The following is a 23594-nucleotide window of genomic DNA, read 5'->3' as shown; positions in this document are numbered from 1 at the left end:
CTTCAATACAATCTAATCAACTGCCAGAAATGAAACATCTCTAATTTGATTGAAGTGTCCCAACTGACCATAGTTATTTTCTCTTGTCATAAATAAGAGGACTGAGTTCTCAAGACAGAATTATAGCTTTTCTTACTGAATATCACTTCTAGCTTTTGAAGTTAGTGCTCTTTCTGTGACGATGACGTTGATTCACTGATGTTTGAGGGCTGATGTGCCTTGCACTTGGCCAACATTATCCACATTGATCTTGCATTTTCCATCCCAGTCTCCATGTTACCATTTGTTTTTGTTATTTGTTCAGTCAGTGTTATGGATCTTGCCTCTTCCACCTTTTCGCTGTTTTATTCTGACTTGAGAAGATGAAGAGCATAGGAATTTCAGTTCAAATTTTTAAAAAAACAAGGCAGATGCCAAGTAATCTGTTGTTGCATTTAGATAGCCTTACTTGCTCATAATATGGGTACATATGCTTCAGTCATTCACTAAGAAGAGCCTGAGAGCCATTGCTCTGGGACTAATGTATCTTTTTCATATGCTTCTGTTCCTAGCTACTCTATTTCTTTTTATTTTCTTCTGCCTCATGACATCTCAATCCTTTTTCTCTGCTCTCCCTGCTGCCAACATCTTCCTCAATAGCACTCTTTCCATTACTGTGTCAGTCCCTTTTCTCCTGAACTTTTCCTTTGCTCTTTCTGTAATTTGACCCTTGTAAATGATGCATTGCTAGGCATATAAAGAGATTCCACTTGTGGTCTAAAATTAGCTTTCTAGTCTAAACTTGTCATCTAGGCAACCTCTGTAATCACCAGCGAAAGATAAATACCGCAAGAAGGCAATTAATCATATTTTAAGATTACGTTTAAACTGGAGGGATTAATTGTTGTCTAGGCCACCTGTCTCTTTGTGCTGATTAAAGAGAGAGCCCCAGATGACGATCTCGACTGAGCTACCTGACTTTTAGATGGCTAAAATTAGACAAAAAATGCTTTACCTGTTGTGCAAGGAGTGGTGCTGGTAATGCATTGCCTTTTTAAGATCTGTCCTAATGAGGTAAAAACTGCATAAAATTGGAATGAGATGGCACCCACAGTTTTTTCTTTTTTTTTTTTTTCTTTTTTTTTTTTTTTCCCCTGAACTGATTTGCAGTGGTGCCAACAGTTATGTTTGATTTTCAGTAGTGACTTCAGCAATGCTGTGGCATTTTTAAAATCAAACCCCTACTATTTTGTTAGAATAGTTAATATTTATGTAGCTCTTGTGTGAATTTCTCACCAAACTGTATAATCTGTTTTTGTTTTGGCATGGGGAGTTAAAAGCTTAGAGCATTTCTGACAAGGCCACACAGCACTGTGCAATGATGTAACTGGGTACAAACCCAGTTACTCAGATCCCATTTTAAAATCATAGGGAACTAAGTTTACTAATAGATAGTATCAAGTATTGCACTGGTTTTTACTAAAACAGAAAAAATCCCACACAAGGTGTCCAGGTAGAATTTGATTGTAAACAGTTGATATTTTTTTATTATCAGTGCTGCATATGAGCATTTGCAAGGATAAAGTTTGGAAATACATATAAAACTCTTTATGGACAAATATTTTATGGAAAGATTTTGAGCAAAACTGTGTATAAGAAAATATTTAGAAGTTACATTTATTTCAGTAATAAAACTGATAATTATGCTTCCGATGTTTGATCTTCTTTTAACAGGGCTGTAACTCACCACTGAACCAACATCTTGGGAACAGTTCATAGCATCAAAAACATCATCCACGTTGACTGATGCCATCCCTCCAGTCTCCAAGCACTGTGAACTGAAGATAAGAATCCTTAGGGAGACTGTGTCACTTGGGTCAAAGGGAATGTTTTTCTGATATTTAACAAGGACCCTTGCTGCCAGGATGACGAGCCAAGAGAAGTGGGTTAACCTTAGTCCAGGAGAGTTTTCTCAGCTTCAGAAATATGCAGAATGTAAGTAATTTTTTTAAATATGTGATTTTATGGATTATTAAGAATACTTTGAGTGCAGAATATAACATGATTGTTATTGATACTATTCATTGTCAAATAAGAGGTTAAACTATGGTTTATGTTTATTTTTTTTAATCCAAAAGATAAACTCTTTGGAAGGGAAGAAAAATCTGTTAGTTTTTGTAAGTTCTTTTATTTTTATTGTTATCCAGTATAGTACCACATAGTGTGACTGTGGGTATTTGGAGAGTATATTTTTATGGCCTTGCTGCCTTAAATTCACCATAAGAATTTGTAGGCCACTGGAGTGGGGTTTTTAGTTAAAAAGACGACTTCCTCAGTCATGGAGGAAACATGGAGATTCCAGGAGAAACACAGCTCAAGATGTTTCTACTACTGTAAGCAACGTGAAGGAGGAGTTGTCCTGTGAAAGAGCAGGAAACAAAAATCCTGAGCTGAAGATCCTTTTCATTTTAGTTAATTTAATTTAAGTGGCTCAGAGTTATGTGTTTAGAGAACAGATACTGAACATGAGAAGTTAGATTTAAGAGACAGTTTATGAAGCCTGGTAAGAACTGAGCTGGAAAGGATCAAGAACATTTAGGAAGTTTTCCTATGTAATAAGTAAACTAAATTTGTATGTTTTAAAATGGAGAAAATCTCATGATTTATTACTGTTGTTGATTTATTACTAGAGGAAGCATTTGCATATAAGGTAAAATGAAGACTGGTAATTGTGTTTTTTGTGCCTATGACATCACAGCATATACTTAATTGTATTTCAGTGTAGTCATCTAATGGAATAATCATAAAATGATTATTAGAGTTAACTTTAATTGTACATTCCACTGGAATGTGATTGAGATTCTTAATATTTTCATGCTATCACATTAAATAATGAATGATACTTTATATAATGCTATGTCATTGAACCAAAAAAAAATTGTCCAGAAATATTTACATGATGCTTTCTGGAATAGGTCTATTTGTGTCTCACAGTTTTCTACAATTGCTCTATAAAGGATTCTAATTATTAACAAAGTATGTTTCCTCCCCACGCCACTTTCTTGTTTTGAAGGATTAGCTATAGAGATGAAGGAAACTTGCTCTATATACTGCTTTAAATCCTTAATGATTTTACCAAGCAAGGAGCTATTTTGTTTCTCATTTCATAGTGGAATATAAGACATTGGTACCCACCTGGTATTTAATCCTTAAAAGAAGGCATTAAAGATGTGGTAGGAGTCTGAGAAATGAAAGTATCCATGCTTTTTAGTAGTTCTTTTATTCATATGTAACACACAGAAACATTAAATAAAGGGAAACAAGGTGCAGTTACATGGAGCTTAGAAAGAGCATTGCAGACAAAATTTTGTTTTTCATATTTGGTGTGAACAAGCTTGTTTCTTTCGAATTACATCACCAAATGGATAGTAAACATAGTGTAGCAGTTTAAAGAAAATATTTATGTCTGAAAACATTTACTTCTTCCTGGGAAAATATTTTAAAATGATTCTTCATTAATTTTTTCAATACCAGAAATTGAAGACTTCTAATAGAGAGAGAGAGAGAGCAGTTATGTGTGGTTTTTTCTATGCATTCTGTCAATTTAAGCCTTCAGTGCAGCATTTACCAAAATATTTGTCATCTTCATTACGGGAAAAAAAGTAACTTAATATATTCCTTTTCTTTCTACTTCCCTTTACTCTTCCAGCACTTCTTGCATGCACCCTAGTTCAGAGCCATTGCTTTAATAGAACTGTTGGTGTCAGGATAAAGTATTGGGTGAAACTGGTTGTATTGGTTTATGTTTTGTGTGTGTACATAAAATAAAGACATGGTATATTTCAAGCTTACTCTGCTTTACTGGAATAGAAGGATGTTAGTTGTTCAAAAAGGTGAAATGCGATGCATCTTTGTATAAATAGTACAATTTCTGATGCAATTAGAAAAAAAAAAATTGTTAGTGGTATACAGACTTTAACGTGTACTACCAAGGGAATATAACCTAGATATAGGTCTTATTTTGAATTTCTGAGCTACCCAAGCTAATTTTGCTAAATGACTCAATAGCAGTGTCTTTTGATTGTGTGATTTAAGACTTTAAAATGCAATTAAAAAAAAAAAATTACTTGGAGCCAACATTTTTGTATTTGATACATTTTTATCTAACGTGTAGAGATATGAAATGTTGTGACAGTAGCTGCCTTTATCCATTGCTATATAGTAATTAAATTATGTGGAATTTTATGAAGTTTCAGTATATAATTGCTTTGGTATTTCATTGTTTTTATTGAACATGGCAAAGTAGTGAACTGAAAATTCACCAAATTTCCAGTAGAGTTTGGCTGGCTTAGTAGCATTTGATTTATTTAAAAAAAAAAAAGGCATTGCACACTTCTCTCCAGCATGTGACTTGAGGTACTAGTGGGGCTCTTGAAGGAAGGAGTGATGATCTGGGTGTCAGAAGACAACACTGTAAGGAGGTTTGACTTTGTGGCAGTTGCCCACCAACAAGTGCTGGTGATGAGCCCCCAGCCTTGCCTTGTGCTGAGGAGTGGGTTTCACTGAAGGATTCTGGAATACAGTAGGGAGTTCATAGCAAAGTGATTTGGTTTTCACTCACCTGCTCATATGTGGGGCTGTCATTTGCTCTGCCTTTCATTCAGTTTGGTGTATAGACTTCATAAATCTTGATTAATTACAACGTTATTTTGACTATGGAAATTTTTAAGAGATACACTTTCTTAAACATACAAAGTATAGTATTTGTAATACCTATTTTAGTTTGAATCTGGCATAAAATCAGTACTGGAACAAAAAGTATAGTCTCCCAAAAACCTGTCTACCTTGGATGTCAGTGACTTTGGATCATACTCTTAATGGCTGATAGCCACATCTACTTAATGAGCTCACTGGAATCAGAATTACTTTTGTAGAATTATGCTGGCTTGACCTTGGCTGGATGCCAGCTGCCTGTCAAGCTACTCTGTCACTTTTTACTCTCTTCCACTGCTCCAGTGTGGGGTACCACCCACAAGAGACAGTCCTCTATGAACTGCTCCAGTGTGGGTCTTTTCCGCAGGGTGCAGTCCTTCAGGAACAGACTGTTCCAGCCTGGGTCCCCTGTGGGATCACAAGTCCTGCCAGTAGCCTGCTCCAGTGTGGGCTGCCCATGGGGTCACAGTCTTCCTCAGGTGTATCCACCTGCTCCAGCCTGGGGTCCTCCCTGGGCTGCAGGTGAATCTCTGCTCCACCATGGACCTCCATGGCTGCAGGGGAACAGCTCAGCAGGCCTCATCATGGCCTGCACCACAGGCTGCAGGGGAATCTCCTCTCTGGCACCTGGAGCATCTGCTCTCCTTCGCTGACCATGGAGTCTGTAGAGCTGTTTCTCTCACATATTCTTGCTCTCCACTCTTGGCTGTTGCTGCGCAGAAGTTTTTTTCCCCCGCCTCTTCTTAACTGTGTTATCCCAGAGGTATTACCACCATCACTGTTGGGCTCAGCCTTTGTCAGCAGTGGGTCTGTCTTGGAGCTGACTGACATTGGCTCTGTCAGACATGGTGGAAACTTATGGCATCTTCTCACAGAAGCCACCGCTGTAGCGCACTTGCTACCAAAACGTTACGATGCAAACCCAATGCAACAGTAAGCTGAAATGTGAAAATAACTGTTCTTTTAAGCTCATTATGCAAACCTACATTGGTTTATTTTTAATTCTAAATCAATTTATGAAGGTATTTGATAACAAGCTGTGCATAAGCCTGAAAGTAGTAAAGCACTTCAAACAATAAGACCTACGGAAAGAGTGTTTTTCTGATGTATTAGTGTACACAGATTTTGGTGTGCAAATACAAAGTAATTATACAGAATGGTAAAGACTTAATTGAAAGAGAACATAAAGTCTTAAACTTTTAGGGAAGCAGTGTACTTGACTCAGAGTTCACGCTTATATGTCTATATCATATTGCCATGCTCAAATACACAACAAATATGCAACAACAGATACCTTTAGGAGGTGAGCCCAAAGAGGAGGTATGCTGAGTTGCTTTGTGCTACCCAGTAGGAAGCTTTAAGCACAGGATATATTTCAGTTTCTGCTTCTCTTTGGAGCATAAGTAAATTTGGTTAAGAAAGCTTCCTCATTTATTTTCAGGAGAGGAGTTGATGTTCCGCATTTTGTGTGTCTGTCCACCCAGAAAATATTATTTTTAAAATGCGTTTGCTGGTGTTTTGCATATTTGCTTGATGGTCAGGCAAAACCCTCATAGTTTCCTTCTCAGTCTGAATTCCCTCAACTTAAGCTGGCCACAGAGTGAGACAGTGTTTTGCTTGTGACACCCCCAGCCGCTTCCCTCCACACAAGCACACAGCACCTTTCTGCTCTGATAGCCTTAGTTTTGATCCAGTATTGGAAGGGGTGGTAACTCTGACTATTCAGCTGTGTAGCAGACAAGGCATACCTGTAGCAGTTGAAGTATTTCAGTTTGAGTCTTTTGAGGTCGAACCTCAGTTTGAACCCATATTCCTGTCTTTCTGCTAACTAGAAGTCAAGCCTGTCTCACTTCTATTTTATGAAGATGTCTCTTGCTGTCAGACTTTGCTGAAATCAGTCATGTCTGCAACTATATGATAGCAAATGAACTGATCCATCCAGGTTCTAAAAGAGAAATTAAGTGTCTCTTGTTATCTTTAGACTTCAGCAGGACTTAGCAGGAACCTAGATGAGTTGCTATGCTTCTGCATCAACTGACTTTAGTAATGTAAAGGAATTTTCAAACTGTATTGAAAGACAGGCTGCAGAAATAATAAGCTTGAAGTACTTCCAGAGTTAGGTTTTACATGCAGAATTGCATCTTATTGAGTGTGGATGTCATAGAGGCGCCCCAGAAGTCAATTGTAGGCGGACAACAAATTCCAAAACAGGCTTCATTCTAGCTGGAAAAGTGTAGCAAATAAACTGACTAGAAACAGGGTTTATACAATTATTTAGCACTCCAACAACATAGAATATGGATTGGAGATTGTTGGGGTACGACAACATAAGAATGGTGAGGTTCTGCAACATGCACGCATTCACAACTGAAAAACAGAGGCCTCTCACTCAAGGCTACCCAGAAGAAACTCGCCTGGGTTAGGCGAGGGCTCATGCTTGCCTGGGCTAGAACTCAATCAAAGATATATCCAGCAGATAAAAAAACAACCACTCAACAGACGAGGAGGTGAGGCACACTCAATCCTGGGAAGTCTCTTTAGATGGCATCCCCGTCTAAGGGGATGCCATCCAGTTCACAGACCTGCTGCTCTGAGAAAACCACTCAAAGGGGGTCTTCGGTGGGGACCCCATTTTATAGCCTGCTCAGATCTGTCTGTGATTGTTACAATATGGTCCAGAAGCTTCTGAGCTTCTCTGGGCACCTGCTTTGTTGAGGACCCTGTCAAATGACTGAGGGTCCCACCCTCATGCCCCCAGACTAGGGGGGACATGACTGCCAGCATCGTCCTAGGTGTGTACAAGTGGACAGGCACACAAATGGTGCTAAAGAACCATCAACTTCCCTATTGAAAGCTCTGGATCTCATCAGGGAGATGTGCAGCTGCCACAGTGGACATCACAGATCTGGCTGTTCTGTGCTTAGAGGTCTGAATTCAGCCTAAGTCCCCTTTTCAGTCACCATGGTAGGTGTATGAATCTTTCACTATAAAGCCTGTTAAACTCTTCCCACGATTTTTGGTGCTTGGACTGGAACATGTGCTTTCCACTTTCTGACTGAAAAACACTGCTTCGGTTTGGTGTAGTTCCACTTTTAATTTATTATCTACCAGCTTGACGATAGCCTGTCTGCTCTTGCAAGTGTAGTTAAACACGCATGGCCTGCTCCTAGCACTGTGTGCAAGATACTGGCCTGGGTATCCCATTGAGAAGTTGCTACAGAATCTTGTTTGCCGCTCTTCTTCATCGCATATTTATTGTGTGATTCTTAGCTTGATCTGAATGTATTGTGTGGTGAACATAAACCCTGACTGTAAAATATCTTTCCTGAATACACACCAGCTTTTCTCCATTTCCACAAATGTAACTGAACAACAAAGGAGAACAAGTTCTCCACTTGTTCCTAACCATGAAACATTTCCCTCCAAGTGACACTCAGAACTTAACAGTGAGTGAATACCTTGCATTAAATTAATCCAAGGAATACCCATAATTTTGTGTTGCTGAATTGTTTTCAAGGTCAATTCAAGGCAACTTTATACTTACAATTTAAGACCTTTCTTCATCTGCTTGCCATACTTAAATAATTTGGGGCTTCAAATGAATTTTTTGAACACTTTAAATATTACTTTAAAAAGAAGAAAAGTGTATTTCTACAATTCAAAGAGCATATTGCCTAATACTTGGCTTTTTGTAGTTAATGTGCATATGTGTGGTTTTTGGAATAATAATTATTTCCAGAGACAGTTCCTCTGTGTCCTACTTGCTGGTCAAGTTAAAAATCTCCTCTCTCCTCTTGTTCTGAAGAGAGAATAGTAGAAAATATTTTGCATTAGATCTTTGCCTGGTTTTAAACTGCTTCAGAAGAACACATGAAAATAAAGATAAATAAGTGGTGTCCTCATTATATAATAGTATTATTAAAAACAAGAGCAGCAACACTTTTATAACCTATTTCTAGGGAAATGTGCCGAAGAGAAGAAAATTAGTAGGTTTTTTTTTTTCTTTTAGTTTTCAGGATCAATAGTGGCTGCAGGAAAGAAAGACAAAAAGATGCAGGGGGGTTTCTGCATAGAAATGTCACTTCAGTGCATGGAGTAATGTACATACAGGACTTTTCAGGCAGAGACTGTTTCTTCTAAACCGTATAGTAGCAGGTATATTCATAGTTCTGTACTACTCCTAACAGCAGCCTGAATTCTAAGGACATTAGAGAGAAACAATATAAATAAATTAATTGTGATTATTATTGGTATGATAAATTTGATTAGTTTGGACAGGGGTTTTTGTATCCTTTTTACTAGATGAATTGTGTGTGTCCTTTTTATTTGATGAAGTTTTATGGCTGTTATAGTCCAAATGATTCGTTAAGGGAAGTTCAGAGGATCCTTCTCTGAAAGCAAATGTGAAAATACTGAAGGGATTTGAAACAGTTAAAGCAAGACTGTTTCATGATTCAGCTAGGCTTTAAAAGAAAGAGAGGAGGTCTGCCCTTCATTTAGCAGGCAGAGAGAGGTGGAGGCCTCTGAGCTCTGGCAGCTCTGGGGAAACAGATTGGTTTTGTGTTGTCCTTTTGAGTTTGTCAACAAAATGTGCCCTGAGGAAAAAGCCTGAAAAAGACTTTTTGCAAAGCTTTTGGAAGTGATTTTTATTTTTTTTTTTTTCCCAGACTGGTGGAGGAGAACTTGGGCAGACTGTTACAGCCTGAAGATAGAAATAGATGTTGGAGTGATACTGAAACGGCTTTGAGAACAGGGACAGCATCAGCAGCTGTAGCATCTTTTGCTGTAGCATCGATAGCTACTGGAAGAGCTAGACAGAATTATATAGGGGAACAGGAAGGAGGAACTTGTGAAAAAGATCTCTGAAGAGAAACGGGAAGATCAGCACAAGTTTCAGTCCAGAGTTAAATTGCCAGAGACTTTTGGGTGGGTTTGATTCTGTGGCCCTCACACATGGAAAAGAATTTTTCTTTTACAATGGGTATAAATGATAACCTGTGGGGAACTTCATTCAAGTGGCAGCTGGTGACCAGCAGCTATGGGCCATTATGCAATCCCTCATAGGGTCCCAGGCTTCCAGTGCCACATGGAGTTGTGCTAATTCTAAAGAGGGAATGGGCCTCATCAAAGAATAGAGAGTGCTAAAACCAGCTATTTTTGGCTGTTTGGAAGGGGGAGAGAGAAAATTGCTTGTGATTACTGACAACAGTTTTACCCCAAGTATTGGATTTTAGGAACATGCTATCTCTGCTGCTGTTAGTGAAGATGGAGGAAAGTTCTCATAAAGTCTGTCTAGGGTAAAGTGTGTCATATTGACTCACAACTGTGAGTAAGGAGTAACCTCCTTACGGCAGTCAGGTGGGGTACTCAGGTGTATGCAGAACTTGTTGCCTGCTCCCATGCCCACACTGAAGAAGGGTATACCACTTGTTTAAGGTACAATAGGCTGTTTAGGGAAAGGGACAATGCAGAAGGGATCACTGACCTTACTTTGAGTAAAGCACCTATCAAATTATTCAAGCCTTACTTTGTTTCATGACAAAGGCAAATGTTTTTGAGTCCTTTCAGTCCCTCTCAGGCTACTATGTAGTCTAATTTAAAACAATATTTTAGGAACTAATGGCTTTGCTAGAACTTTATTTCAATTGTACACAGTGAATGGCACAAAGTAAAATCACATTGAATGTCTTTTTGAGTATACTAAAAGTGATCTTATTACAGTACTATGTTCATGTCTTAGCTAATTTTAGGGATCCTCCCCTCTCTTCTGACTGCAATAAACTTTGTACACCAGCTGCAGGGACACAAGTTTTAAGAAAGGAAAACAGTGAATTTACATGTGTTTGTGACTATCAGATGGCAAAACTGGGGAATACTCTGCTGTTTATAAGATGCTCTATTCCTCTGAAAAACAGAGGATGCTCCCAGAAATCTGACTTATTCAGGTGTTCTCTGAGCATAGAGAGTCACTGGCCGTGCTTGGTGTTTGATGAATAGGACACTGTCTAATCATCAAGAGCACTTGGTGGCCTCACTGTAAGGTGGTAATTTACTTGCAACCATCTTGTGTATCTGCTTCATCTGGAAGAATGAGGGAGAGAAGGTGATCACAACACTTTGAGAAGATTGTAACAATCCCTCAGTCTCACTGAGCAGTGAAACACAATAGTTCAATACAACACAGATATAGAATTAGTTGTGCTAAGACCAGATAGTGTTTGACCTTTATTTTTAGGGTAATTGTATTGTTTTCTAGATTAGGCTACCAAGTTTCCAGTGTTTTACTGAGGACATACTGTTTAGGTATCTGGGAAAGATTAAGTTAGTCAGAGCTCTAGCACTGTGTTGAGGTTTTGATTGCGGGGTGACAATAAAACTGTGGCATATGTATTGTTAACCCCCTCTCCCCCCTGCTTCCTCCTTCAGCCCCTCCCTCTCCCCTCTTCCCACTAAGGACAGGTGATCGGGAGGGAAAGAGGGACAGAAGAGAGTTGGAAAAATTAAAAATGTTTTACTAATGCTACTAATAGGAATAGAGAAAACAATACAAAATATAAAAAAACAATCTTGAAAGTCCAAGCAACTGCAGAGCGGGCACCCAAAGTCCTGGATTGGACTCTGCAGCCAGCTGGAGCTGGATTCAGTCTGTCACTAGGCCTCAGTTTGCAGGGACGACTAGCAAGATCCTCTCCTAATGTCAGCCATAAGGAAAAGGGACGAGATCCTTGTGATCTCCCACTTTTATATTCACGTGAATGGGATGTTATACTCAGTTGGTCAGTTTCTTGGTCACGTGTTTCTTGTTGCCCCTCTCACCAGAGGTGCATCCATGCTTATCAATAACTTCACATTCCATTGCTATGTTTACCAAAACATGTATCTGGTTTTCCATGAACATGCAGCTAATATGAAGGCTTTAGCTGACAGGCAAATTCACTAAAAGAGAAACTTGTTTTTAACAAAACCAGGACACACTGCCAATAGTATCAAGGCTTGTGTTAACTCTTAGACATGCAGTTAGATCCACAGTTCTTCAATATTAATAATATAGTCAGGCTCCCAAATGGTGGGCCTTTGTTGCAACAGAAAAGAACTATGAGTAAGTCTTTAGGGGAAAAGTCAATGACTATGCATTTCCATTTTCAAGGATATCACTGCAAGAAGCAAATCTGAAGAGTTCCTAAGAAGTCCAAAATAGAAACCATAGCTCCCAAGTTTCTGTAGCTGTAGGATCCGTAGTGTGCAGTGACTGGCAGCAATAACTCCTGTCTTAGAATTCTGAAAGGCAAATGATGTTATCTCATCTTGATTTCTGTTTCCTCTGTCAAAAATAATGATTGCTTTCTAGAAGTGAAGCCGCATTAATATACGCTGCCAGTCATTATATACTCGTGTTGCAGCATCACCTGTTACTGGCATTGAACACATATTGTGGTTATTACAAACCTGATGTACAGTCATAAAATTACTGAATGTGTATTTATACACTGTAAAATGTATAAACATTGATTGTGCCTTTGAAACATTTCCTATGTTTCTATGTATCTTCCATATATTTTGTTTTCCTTTGTTGTTTGGTTGTTTCTATGGACTTTTACATGTAAACAGTGAGAAGCTTTTGTTTCTTAAGAGTTCATCTGTTCCTGTTGCTTATTCCCTATTATAAAGGTTTGGGGGATAATTCAATTGGTTGCCATGGAAATGAGCCTGATGTCACAAACAGAGAATTACAGTTCACCAAGCCTTGAAGAAACAAAATGAAGGGAGAGTGGACTAATTGGGGAGCCACGTGACTGTGGCAGAATCTCAGCTCTCATTAAAAGCATGTATTTTTAGTCCTTATGTTTCTATAGAAGAGCTTGAAAGTGTAATTCAAATGATGACAATCCATGACTCATCAGACAAACTGAAAAAAAATAGCTTTGAGAGACAGGATGATCTCTCTTTGCTTTTATGCGATTTGAACCCAAAGAACCAGTAGCTCACAGTGGGCCCTCTCAGCCCAGCAAAGCTTCATATGCCTGAAGTGAGAAGGGGAAAGCCACTTGTCCAACTCATCCACTGAATAAATATACTTTGCTATTAGAGTTACTTCTTATGCTGTTCTGCCTCTCTTAGATTTCTGAAGAAAGGAGAGCCAAAGCTACATTCTTTGTTGCTATTGAGAATAGGAGATAGGTTGCTCTTGATGGTTGAAATCTAGAATTGAAGGCCTTTGTTTTAAAAAAAAAAGTGGGCTTAGGGCTGCCTGGTGGTGTTAGAAGGCCTCTCTCCCTCTGCCATTTGTCGGGCTTGAAGGACCCTGCATTGCCTTCCTCTCCATTGTTTTCTGTCAATTAGAAGAAGCAAAAAATTTAAATGTGCTTGTAATTATGTATGTTTTCATTGTTTTTTCAAGCACTAAAAATATATTGCTTTTTCTGTGGCTTTGGAAGGTTTTTAGCGGGTGTTATGGAGTGTTACTGCATAGTTTTGTTGGCTGCATTGCAAAATGTAATGGGTTTTTGAGGACACTACTGATTGCTAAATTTTTTTTTAGAACTGTCAGATTTTATGTGGTTTATAATTTTATTAAAACCATTATGAAATACTGAGGAAAGAACCTGTGATTAAATTCCCATATATTATTTTCTTGCATAGTTTCTAAAAATAGAAATTCTTTATTTTAAAAATAAAACCTTATAAATAATTTTCATTATTGTGACACTCAATTACGGCAGTAATTTTAGTTATTGATAATGAATTTGTTATGAATAATGTATTTCCCAGAATTACCTGACCTAGGAATAGATATTTTCATTCCCAAAGGCATACAAAATAGCTTGAAAATGCTGGGTTAACTGTTTGTTTGTTTGTTGCTTGTTTTGGTTTTGTGGGTTTTTTAGTTTGTTCTTGCTTTTGTTGTTGTTGTTGTCGTCATCGTCATTGTTGTTTTTTAATCGAGGGCCCTCCATTTCTACTTTTAATAAGTTATTTATGATTGAAATTCACTACAGAGATGGGACAGAGTCTAGCATCCTTATTCGTAACAGAATAGATTAATTAAAGACTTCGGCAGTCATTATGGACATCATTGCTTTGGAAAAAAGCATAGGCTGCATATTGTATAAGAACCTATGTGTTGTAGAGGTTGAAATGAATAGAAGGAAACAGTGAAACAGTTATGAAATGAGGATGGGAAGATAGTTTATATATTAAGCATGGGTCTGAGTGCTTTATTGAACAGAGACACTTCAGTACTGGGTACGCTCTAAGAGCTTGAGAAATTATTGAAATGATACTAGAGATGATGAAAGCAGATTGAAGAGATGCAACAAAAAAGAGTGAGTGGCAAGATAAGTACATTACTTTTGAACTAAGGTTACAAATAGATGGTAACTGTATTATTTTAGCAGCATGAATATAGGTGATTCAGAGTTCCTGGGATGAAGAGGATGAAAGTTCTGAAGGGGAAAAAATTTATAAAAATAATTCAAAATTCTGCCATGAGAAAAAAAAAACCAACAAATGGCTCCAAATAAAGTTGGAGTCTACCAGCTTTTGGTAGACCAAAATTCATGGATCTGTCCTATTTTTATAACTTATAGGTAGTGTATTGAGTGATTTAAAGAAACCGAGAGAAGAACAGATCTCGGAAAGAGATGATTAGGACAAAGTCAAAGTAGACTTTTAAAGGGTCAGAACAGCAGGCAGGAGCCGAAACAGAGCTCAGTACCTAAAGGTTGATTTTTGGAAATTCTTATTGGATTCTAAAGCTTGACTACTTATTTAGCTAATTTTGGCAGAGGGTAAATCTAAACATGTACTCAAACTGGAATTTGAAATAAGCCAGTTGCATTCCTTTTGGAGGTGCTCTTATTCTAGAATAAATCAGAAATGATTATTCGTTCAGAATTAATTTAGTGGACCAGATGGCAATTAATTAGGAATTAGTTTATAGTTAAAGGAATACTGACCCATTTCATATTCCTTTGTGTTGTTTTAAGTATAGAACCATATTTTTATATTTTGCTTCAGACACAATGAATCTTGTCATGTTGTTCATCATGTGATAGCGCCAAAAAGGACCATGGTATCTCCAAACAGTGTATGACACTATCATGTAATTTTAAATTATCAGTCATTTAAGAGGACACCGGGAGCTTAAGGGAACCACAGAAAGAAAGACAAAATATAATTAAGTTGCCCCAAATGGTACAAAAGCATGTTCTGAAGTATTTCCTGGTGTAACTCTGCATTTCGGTTAAAGCATGCGTTGAAATTTTTCTGGATTAGGTTTCCAGGAGCAAATGTTAGAGTAGTGCTTCCTTCTAATGTTGTTCTAGAGGTTTAATGACTGATCATGTAGAAGGACTACTAAGCTGCTCTTCCAATTGCAAACTCTCCAAGACTGGCTCTACTCTTAAGAAAATACTTTGTAGCTCAGTGTATGCATTGGAACTTAAAGTTATCAAATTTCATATTTTTAAAAATAACCTGAGTAAGTTTACTCTAAATTCTCTGGTTTTCCTACCATTAACAGCCTTCATAAGAAAGAGAGTATCTTATTTTTCCCTTTCTTTTTTCCATTCCCATTTTGTTATCTAGCCATAGAACCTGTGTAGCACCTGTGGTTAACAACACCCTATTCCCTCCCACCCCCTAAACAAAACAAACCAAATATCCCTAAACAAATCCAGTCATTTTTGTGGCTTAGCATCCTGTCCCTGTGAGGCATGCATCTGAAATATTTTGTAAGGGTTCCAGGCACAAGTATGTTAAACTTTATTTGGGGTCTTGACACAAAAAGCAATATCAAATTTGGCATAATTATTCACAACGGGTTATAATCACGTCTCCATTTAATTATTTTAGTGGAAACTGGCAATATGGTCTACAACTACAGAAATTCTTTGGCTTGAAACTGAGTCAGACCTCATTGAGTGTTGTGTCACTGTCAAGGTTTAAGGCAAGGCGGCAATAAACCGTGGCAGATGCTCCCTGTTATCCCTTCATTTCCCGCCACCCCTTTCCTTTAGATCAGAAAGATGACTGGAAAGATAAGGGAAAAGGAAGAGAGACTTAGACTTCAAGTTGGAAAGTTTTAAAGGGGTTTTACTAATGCTACTAATAAATAGAGAATATATACAAAATATACAAAACCAATCTCGAATGCTTGATGTGGAGTTGGCGTCACTCCAGCAGCAGGACCTGGGTGTGCGGAGCTGGCGGCTCCAGCAGGTGCAGTTCAGCCCCCCAGAAGTCATAGGGAGGAAGGACTTCACAGCAAACCGGAACCTGGTTGCAGGGATGCAGGGCCTGAGGCCTGTAGATCACAGGCAGACAGGCAGAGTCCTCTCTAGATGCCGGCCATGGTTGAAGAGAGCTTGACCCTCATGATCACCCTCTTATATAGGGAGTATGGCGATTATGGGATGGAATACTCAGTTGATCTTCAGTTGGTCAGTTCTAGCCACCTGTTCCATCCACCCCTCCTCAAACACGCCCCTCTCACAACAGAAGGTGGGAAAACTTATCAGTCTTTCTTGGCTACCATAGTAATAAATCTAAACATGAGCTTCTTCAGTATTCTGTTGGTCTTCTTATCAGCACCGAGTACAGCATCCTAAGAAAAAAAATATGCAGGCTAAAACTCAGAAAAGTACAGCCACCTAGAAGAACTTATCTAAAGGAAAAATCACTAAAAGAGAACTGGTCTTGTTTTTAACAAAACCAGGACAGTCACTTCTAGTGAATAAAGCTGCATAAACTGCTCTTAATAGTTTAGATTAATGATTCGGGAACATATCATGTTGCTGCATTTTTGTTTATTAAACTTGCTAGTTGATGTGTACTTCAGTGTTTATTCTGAAAGATGTTATTTAATGCAAGGAATTACATACATTTATTGGATAGGAATGCCCAGCTGAGATACTGTATGTACAGAAAGTTGTTCTGTCCCATGTAGAGAGAATTTGTCATGTCCTGTTTGTCCCCTGCAGGACTTGCGTGGTAGCAACCAGGGATACACAAGAGCTCTGGTCCTGTGGGTTCACTGTTCCAGCTGCCAGTGGCACAGAAGTTGTGTTCGCTTGCTGCTGGCTGCTGGACAAATTATAGTGTAGTGTTCTGAGGTGGTGATTAAGGCAAACTCTGTTCGGGTTTTTAATTGTGATTAGTCTTGTTCATAACAGCAGATGAGTTTTTATAAGTGCTTCTCTTATTCAGACTGCTAATGTATCACTATGAGCTCTAATAGATTTCTAGTTGTTTTAGACCAAGCTTCTTACAGACCACATCAAACTAATAGAGAGGTAATAAGAAAAAACATACACCCACAGCTCTCAATTAGTTTTAGCTCAGAAGAGTTGATCATCTGCTTTGTTTTAAAGATTGCGAAGTGTCTCTAAGGATTTGATTTCTGCATTGTTTTACTAGAGGCACGTTTAGCTGCTCAGTCTTTTCTGTAAGTGTTGCTCAGTGACCTATTTTGTTTTAACGAGTGGATTCTACTGCATTTTCTTTCTCCTGCTGTGACATTAAAATGCTTCCCATTTCTCCAACCTGTTTAATTATTACAAACCAATAATTGTTGTTGTGTAAAAATGAAGAAGATGGGAGAAATGGGAAACATTGTTCTCCTTCTCCTTTTGTGAGAGGGATGAAAAAGTCCTTTATAATAGCAGGTTTTTATTATTCTCATTATGCATTTTTTTTCTTAATCAGTTTTTAGTGTTAATATTTATGCAGAATGATCAGTCTTTTCCTAATCTTTTGTGAAAAAACACTTCACTAGGAGATTCCCACTTTTACTGATACTGGCTTTCAGTTTAGTGTAAGTAATAGTCTTCCATATAATTCTGAAAAAAAAAATATTTTCTTTACATACATTTTCTAGAGTGGTTTTCTTGTTTTGTTTTGTTTTGTTTTTGTTTTTATTCTCCCCCACTGCACACATTTAGTCTTAGATAAAAGTCTGGTAGCTTATGTTGCATAACTTCAGTGATCAATGGAGCTTTGTAAAAGTGGGTATTCCCAGCCCTTGCCAAGTGACCCTCAGTAGATAGCTTTGAAGGTTGCTATCAGAGCTGAGATTTTTCAAACTGATATTTTGGTTGCTATGCAGTTGCATTTTGAAATGTTATCCAGTAATGCAGTTGAACTAGTCATTCTAATAAGTCATATTAGGGGAATGTAGAATGTTCTGCTCTGTTCCCATTTGCAGGTCTGGAAATTCAAATAGCGTCTTAAAATTTTGAAGGGTTTTTTAGCAATCTACTTTTGGAGTTTTGAAAAAATTGAGAAAACAAATTAAACTTCAGTAACTGGTCTTTTACAGGGTATGCATCATTTTTCTCTTTCAAATTAACTCCTTATCAGTATTTCTTTTGAAAAGACCATTCAATTTCATTTTATCATGCTTTCTCTATTTTTAATCATTATCAGAGCATCATAGATTTTTGAAATTACATTAATCCTTTGCCTTAAGAAATTTTACAGGTGAAGTACAAACATGGAGTGAACAAGGGGGAAGATAAGCTCTGATTTTCATCAGGTAGTTATTTTGATTAAAAGTAATTGCAAGTATGTAGCCATCAAGGATAAAACATGAATAGTTAAGCACAGTTGAAGAAAGCTGTTGCAATTAAGCTTGGAGAAATTTTGGATTAAATAAAATAAAAATAAAGACAAAGAGAATAGAAAGCTTAATGGGAAGCAAGGTAGTATACGAGAAATGATCAAGGGTTCATGTGAAGCTTGGAATAAAGAGAGAAGCTACACACATGAGAAGAAGCTAAGATGAGAATTAAAATACAACATTCCTCTTGAGGAATTCTTTCATTGTGTTTTCAGAAAAGTAAGAAGTAATACTTTATAAAAATGTATTTGTTTTTCTGTATTTAAATTATCTACTTGATCATATGCAAACTTTTAAACAACTTGAATTGTAGCTGTTCTGTTTAAAATTGGACAGAAGTCAATTCTTGATCTTTGTGAAGTGTTCAATGTCTTCCCAGGACACACAGCAGGCTCAGTAGGAAGCTTTCATTCTGATTTTCCTGCTTTTATGTGGTTGCAATTAACTCCATATGGTCCGGCACCAGCAGCCATGTTGCTTTGTTGAGCTTTTGAGACGCTCCAACTGCCCACGGGCTCTCCTCATCCTCCTCCTCCTCCTTCCTCATACTCTCAGCAGCGGTTAGCAACTGTCCCCATACCCTTCTCAGATGGGTTTCCTCATTTCCACCATTTCCCTGCTGGGATTCACATCCTCTCTGCTTCATCTCTTCTCTGTCCTCTTGCAACAGTGCCGTGCCCAGTGCCCACACAAGCAGCTCTCCATTGCTGCTTCAGTACGTCCTTATGACCCAGTTTGCACAGGAGGGGTTCATGGGTGAAACTTGGAGCCTGTGGGGAACCAAAAGAGGGTCTGCCTGCGTACCTGTGTCATCATAGAATAGTTTGGGTTGAAAGGGACCTTCAAAGGTCATCTAGTCCAACCCTCTGCATTGAGCAGGGACACCTTCAACTAGATCAGGTTGCTCAGAGCCCTGTCCAGTCCCGCCTTGAACGTCTCCAGGGGTGGGGCATCTACCACCTCTCTGGGCAACATTCAGTGTTTTACCACCCTCATTGTAAAAAGTTTCTTAGATCTTACAGGAATAAAAGGCTGTGATGCTTGGGAATTTCTCAAAGAAGCAGCACGTTTGTGCTGTACTTTTCAGTGCAGTGGAAAGATTCCTAAGCTAGAAACGAGCAGTAAACTGGTGCAGCAGCACAGCTGGAGTCTATTTTCAGTTTATTTCAGGAGCTCTAAAATTCCTCCAGTCCCTGATTCAAGCTAATCAGCGTGTCTTTACATAATAGTGCCATTTGTAGGCACACAGAACAACAAATTCTTTTGATGAAACAAAACATTGTGGTGTTCCTTTTGAAACATTTGGATGCTTGCAGAATTAAATATTTCAATATTTTACTTGAAGAGAAAAAAAAGAGTAAAGTGAAAGCTGTCAAAGAATAGGAATATTGATCTTATTGGAATATGTTATCTACTGAAGCATTCGGTTTTCTTTTTAACGAGAAATTTCTACTAAAAATTCTGTCAGGTTGTTTTAGTGGAACAAAAATAAATAGTTTGCTCAGACTTAAGTTAAATGTAACATTTATCTATAAGTAAAATAATTGAAGAGAGATTTCTGTATTGTCTTCGCATGTTGATTTGGGTGATCTGATTTCTGAAGGCAGCTTCAAAAATTTAAATCTTTAATTTTTGTCTAAAATGAGTTATCCTCCTGTCTAGTCATTTTATTTATATTCATATCCATACCTTATATTGGGTGATGGGTTTCTTTCTGGATTTAGAGTTTGGTAGAAGATGCAGAAAAAGGGTGTAAATCATAGATTCTTTATTTTACTGTGACTTATATGAATATATTCTCTGGTTTGCAATCTGTGAGTGACACTAAGCCTGAGATATTCTGACAAGGGTCTGGCATATTTCTTAATGGTGCAGAGGATTGTGCGTCAGTGCTTTCAGGAGACTGGATCTTTATTATATGACTTATCTTGAAGCCATGATCTCATACATATTGAAAGCTAGTAAGTCATTTGTTCACTGTCATTTTTTTTAACGCACAGTCTGGGATAAGCTGTCTTTTACTCAGCACACAGGACGTTAGAAAAAGATTAGAACCAAGCTAAGTCATTGCTCTGTGAGAAACTTGAGTGTAAATGTGGCTACAGTTTTCTTATGTGCCTAATCAGAGGCACATTCATGCTTAAGAAGTTACCTTTGAAGAGTGTTTACCTTGTGAGAGAATGAAAAAGAGCATATGGGGCTGAGGCTGCAAGAGGAGTGGAGCAGCCAGGTTGGATCATTCTAATTGCCAAGTAAAAATGACATATCTTTGTTTTTAATTGTATTTCTTAGGGAAGCAGGTTACCTGCTAAATAGTATTCAGTAAATTCTGCTTTTACGGTTGTTTTATGTTTGTCTATATAGTAGTATTTAGAACATATGACAGGCTGGTACCATTGCTTAAGGAAAACCATGCTGCCCAGTTTATCCCCGTAGACAGTAGAGTTTATCTTTCCTTGAGATGAAATGTCTTAGATCTTTTCGTAAGATACTGTGTACAGTATTTACTTCATGCCTGGCAGGCTGCAGGACTGCCAACGTCTTTTTCAAGAGCAGATTCCTTGTGTTAAAATGTTCTAGAGCAGTGTTTTTATAACAGAAGTATTCAAATGTTTTGCTTTTTCTAATTGTGAAACAGGTTATAACGTAAGAAAGGAAGAGCCCAGCTTGAAAAGGAAGGACTAAGTCTAAAATGTTGCCTTTACCATTATTTGACAAATCTCTGGTCTAGTTTACTTTTTATTTGCAATTTCTAATGTTTTGCAGTGAATAAACCACTTTTCCTCTTCCTCAGCTTTTCCTGAACCAAGGCAGTTTATACCTAGTAAGTCTGATCTCCAATAGCAGTTGACTCAAAAAGTTCACAGATGGTTTGCTTTTCCATTTGCTTGGAATGTAGCTCCATTGAAATTGGAATGTAGCTCCTTCTCAGCTAGTCTGTTCCCCAGGTTAAGTGATTGTGTTTCAAGTCATCCTCTCACCTCTTCTTTGCTTAAAATCAAACTATTTTATTAATGTTTTATTACATTCAAATACTTTTAATAATCGGACTTCTGGAACATTTGGAATATTTGGCTACAAGTTGATGATGAATAGAAAAATTTTGGAAGAGTTGAGGTTCTGTTTATTACTATAATTTCCTATTTCTGAATGCTCTAATAGTAACTTGTAGTATGTGTGTTATGGTGTTTTTTTGTTTGTTATTGTGTTTTGTTTTGTTTTTTCCCTTATGTAAAGTGCATTTGATGGAGAATCTTTGTTCTGAAAAGGAAGTCATCCTTTTAGGTCGTCACAAAATTAAGGTCTCTGTAAACTTGGAAAATTATGGGATCATACTTTTAGATTCTTTAAGGTCTTTGTAAGTGATAAAGCATTTCTGACAGGTTTTTCTCTTTAGAACAATTTAGTTACAACTTGGGAAATAAAAGTACGGAGAAGCAAAAGAAGAGAAGGGTGAAAGAAGGGATGAAGATCACACGAATCAACTCTTCTGTTTTGTCTTGCTGTTTTTGAAGTCTCATCTGCCTCTTCCTATCTTTCCTTCTCCCCATCTTTGTCATCTCATGTTCCTTTTGTCCTTTTTGGTGATTAACTCTTTATCCTTCTTTCCTTTTCATGTCTTTTCTGCTTGCTTTTGCTCTGTCAGGTCAACTTTGCAGAAATTATCCTGATCTTAGAGGCTCTGGTCAGTATCATTGTTAATCTTCCTGACTGAACCATATAAAATTAAATAAACAAACTTGTCCTGTGTGAGCATACTGAGGTAGAAGTGGATGAATTAAGAAGGGATATAAATATGAATCCTGGGACCTGGGGGTGTTTTTAGTTCAATTACTGTTACATTGCCTTTTGTCTGTGGCAATATTAGGTTGATGAATGCTGGTGTCTTGTTACTGGTGCTTTGCCACTATGTTAGGTAACTTAATGTGGTTATAATACCTGTATTTTAGAGCTACATGTGCATAAGACAATTTAATAAGCTTATGTAAATTATTAAGCTTACAGTAAGTAGACGTTTTTCTTTTCCTTCTAATTATATGTTGAGTTTAGCTTAGGGACATATCTTTGTAGTTTGATATGAAGGTGACAGAAGAGATGTTTTAGTTAATTCTTTATTTCCTTCCTAATTTTTTCTCCTAACCTGTAGTATTATGGATTGGCAAGGTCAATGATTCTTCCTGCAAAGGTTATTGATTGTTGACAGGGGTTTTGTCAGGGATGATTTAAGGAAAGGCCAAACCAAAGGTGGGGAACTCATTTGTGATTTGGAAACTGATTTTGGTGAGGAAATTCTTGTTGAACTTGCCAGAAATTGCTAAAATATTTTCTGACCATAACAACAGGTAAATGGCAGAATTACATTGTTAAAATTAATGATTTAGTCAATAGTGTACTTAGAGTAACTGTCCATATTGGGTGCTCACCTGTAATAGACCTTTACATGGAATTAATTAGTGCCATGTATGCTCTTTAAGATCTTTCTATATGCATTGTGCCATTTCATAATAGACCTGTCATAGGGCTGTATGAAACAAAATGCATAAAACAAGTGATGCACAATGCAATTGCTCACAACCTATTGACTGATACCCATACAGTTGCTGAGTGGCAGTTCTCCTGGCCAGCTTCCCCAAAAATATATATGCTGAGCATGACATCATATGGTATGGAATATGCCTTTGGCCAATGTGGTTCAGCTGTCCTGGCTGTGCCCCCTCTCAGCTTCTTGTACACCTGGTGTGGTGTGAAAAGCTGAAAAGTCCTGAGTGCTTAACAACTAAAATATCAATGTGTTACCAACAGTCTTCTCAGCCTAAATCCAAAACACAACACTATACCAGCTACTAGGAAGAAAATTAACTATCCCAGCCACAATGAGGACAGTAATGAAAGAAGATGGTGGTACTGGTGTATTGGGTATCCCTCTAGTAAAGTCTCTAAGGTAACTGTTTCAAGGATGTTTATAGCAATAGTTACTGCTTGAATGGAATCTGCTGTGCCCTGTTGTTAAAGAGAGACATTGCCATGTTTTATTGTAAAGATTCACATCCTACTAGGCCATGGAAAAGGTCCTAAAGTCTTGTGTTCGTCATTATAGCAACTTCCGTAGCTTTGTATTTTCAGTGGATTTTTATAAATGTGAGCATGTTGTGCAATAATATTCAGAACAAAGATAATAGAAATATTTTGAATAAATTATTTTTTATAATGTAATTTGATTCTCTTGAATCAGGGACTAGTTCCTCTCTTGGTCCAAACTGTTGGTTAAATACCAATATAAATT

At 37.7% G+C, this 23594-nt stretch overlaps 1 protein-coding gene across 12 annotated transcripts in view; it reads left to right on the top strand.

Moving 5' to 3' along the window:
* DGKB (diacylglycerol kinase beta) overlaps window positions 1–23594 on the top strand; it is a 398861-nt gene that overhangs the window by 74989 nt on the left and 300278 nt on the right. For all 12 annotated transcript variants that reach the window (XM_065051198.1, XM_065051206.1, XM_065051200.1 and 9 more), the window contains one exon: window positions 1714–1974. In XM_065051198.1, the coding sequence (XP_064907270.1) occupies window positions 1905–1974 (70 nt within the window). In that variant the 5' untranslated portion in view covers window positions 1714–1904. The remainder of the gene's footprint in view (window positions 1–1713; window positions 1975–23594) is intronic.

Source organism: Columba livia, chromosome 2 (assembly GCF_036013475.1).
Source record: "Columba livia isolate bColLiv1 breed racing homer chromosome 2, bColLiv1.pat.W.v2, whole genome shotgun sequence".
Taxonomy (NCBI): Eukaryota; Metazoa; Chordata; class Aves; order Columbiformes; family Columbidae; genus Columba; species Columba livia.
This window is presented reverse-complemented; position numbering and strand designations above follow the sequence as displayed.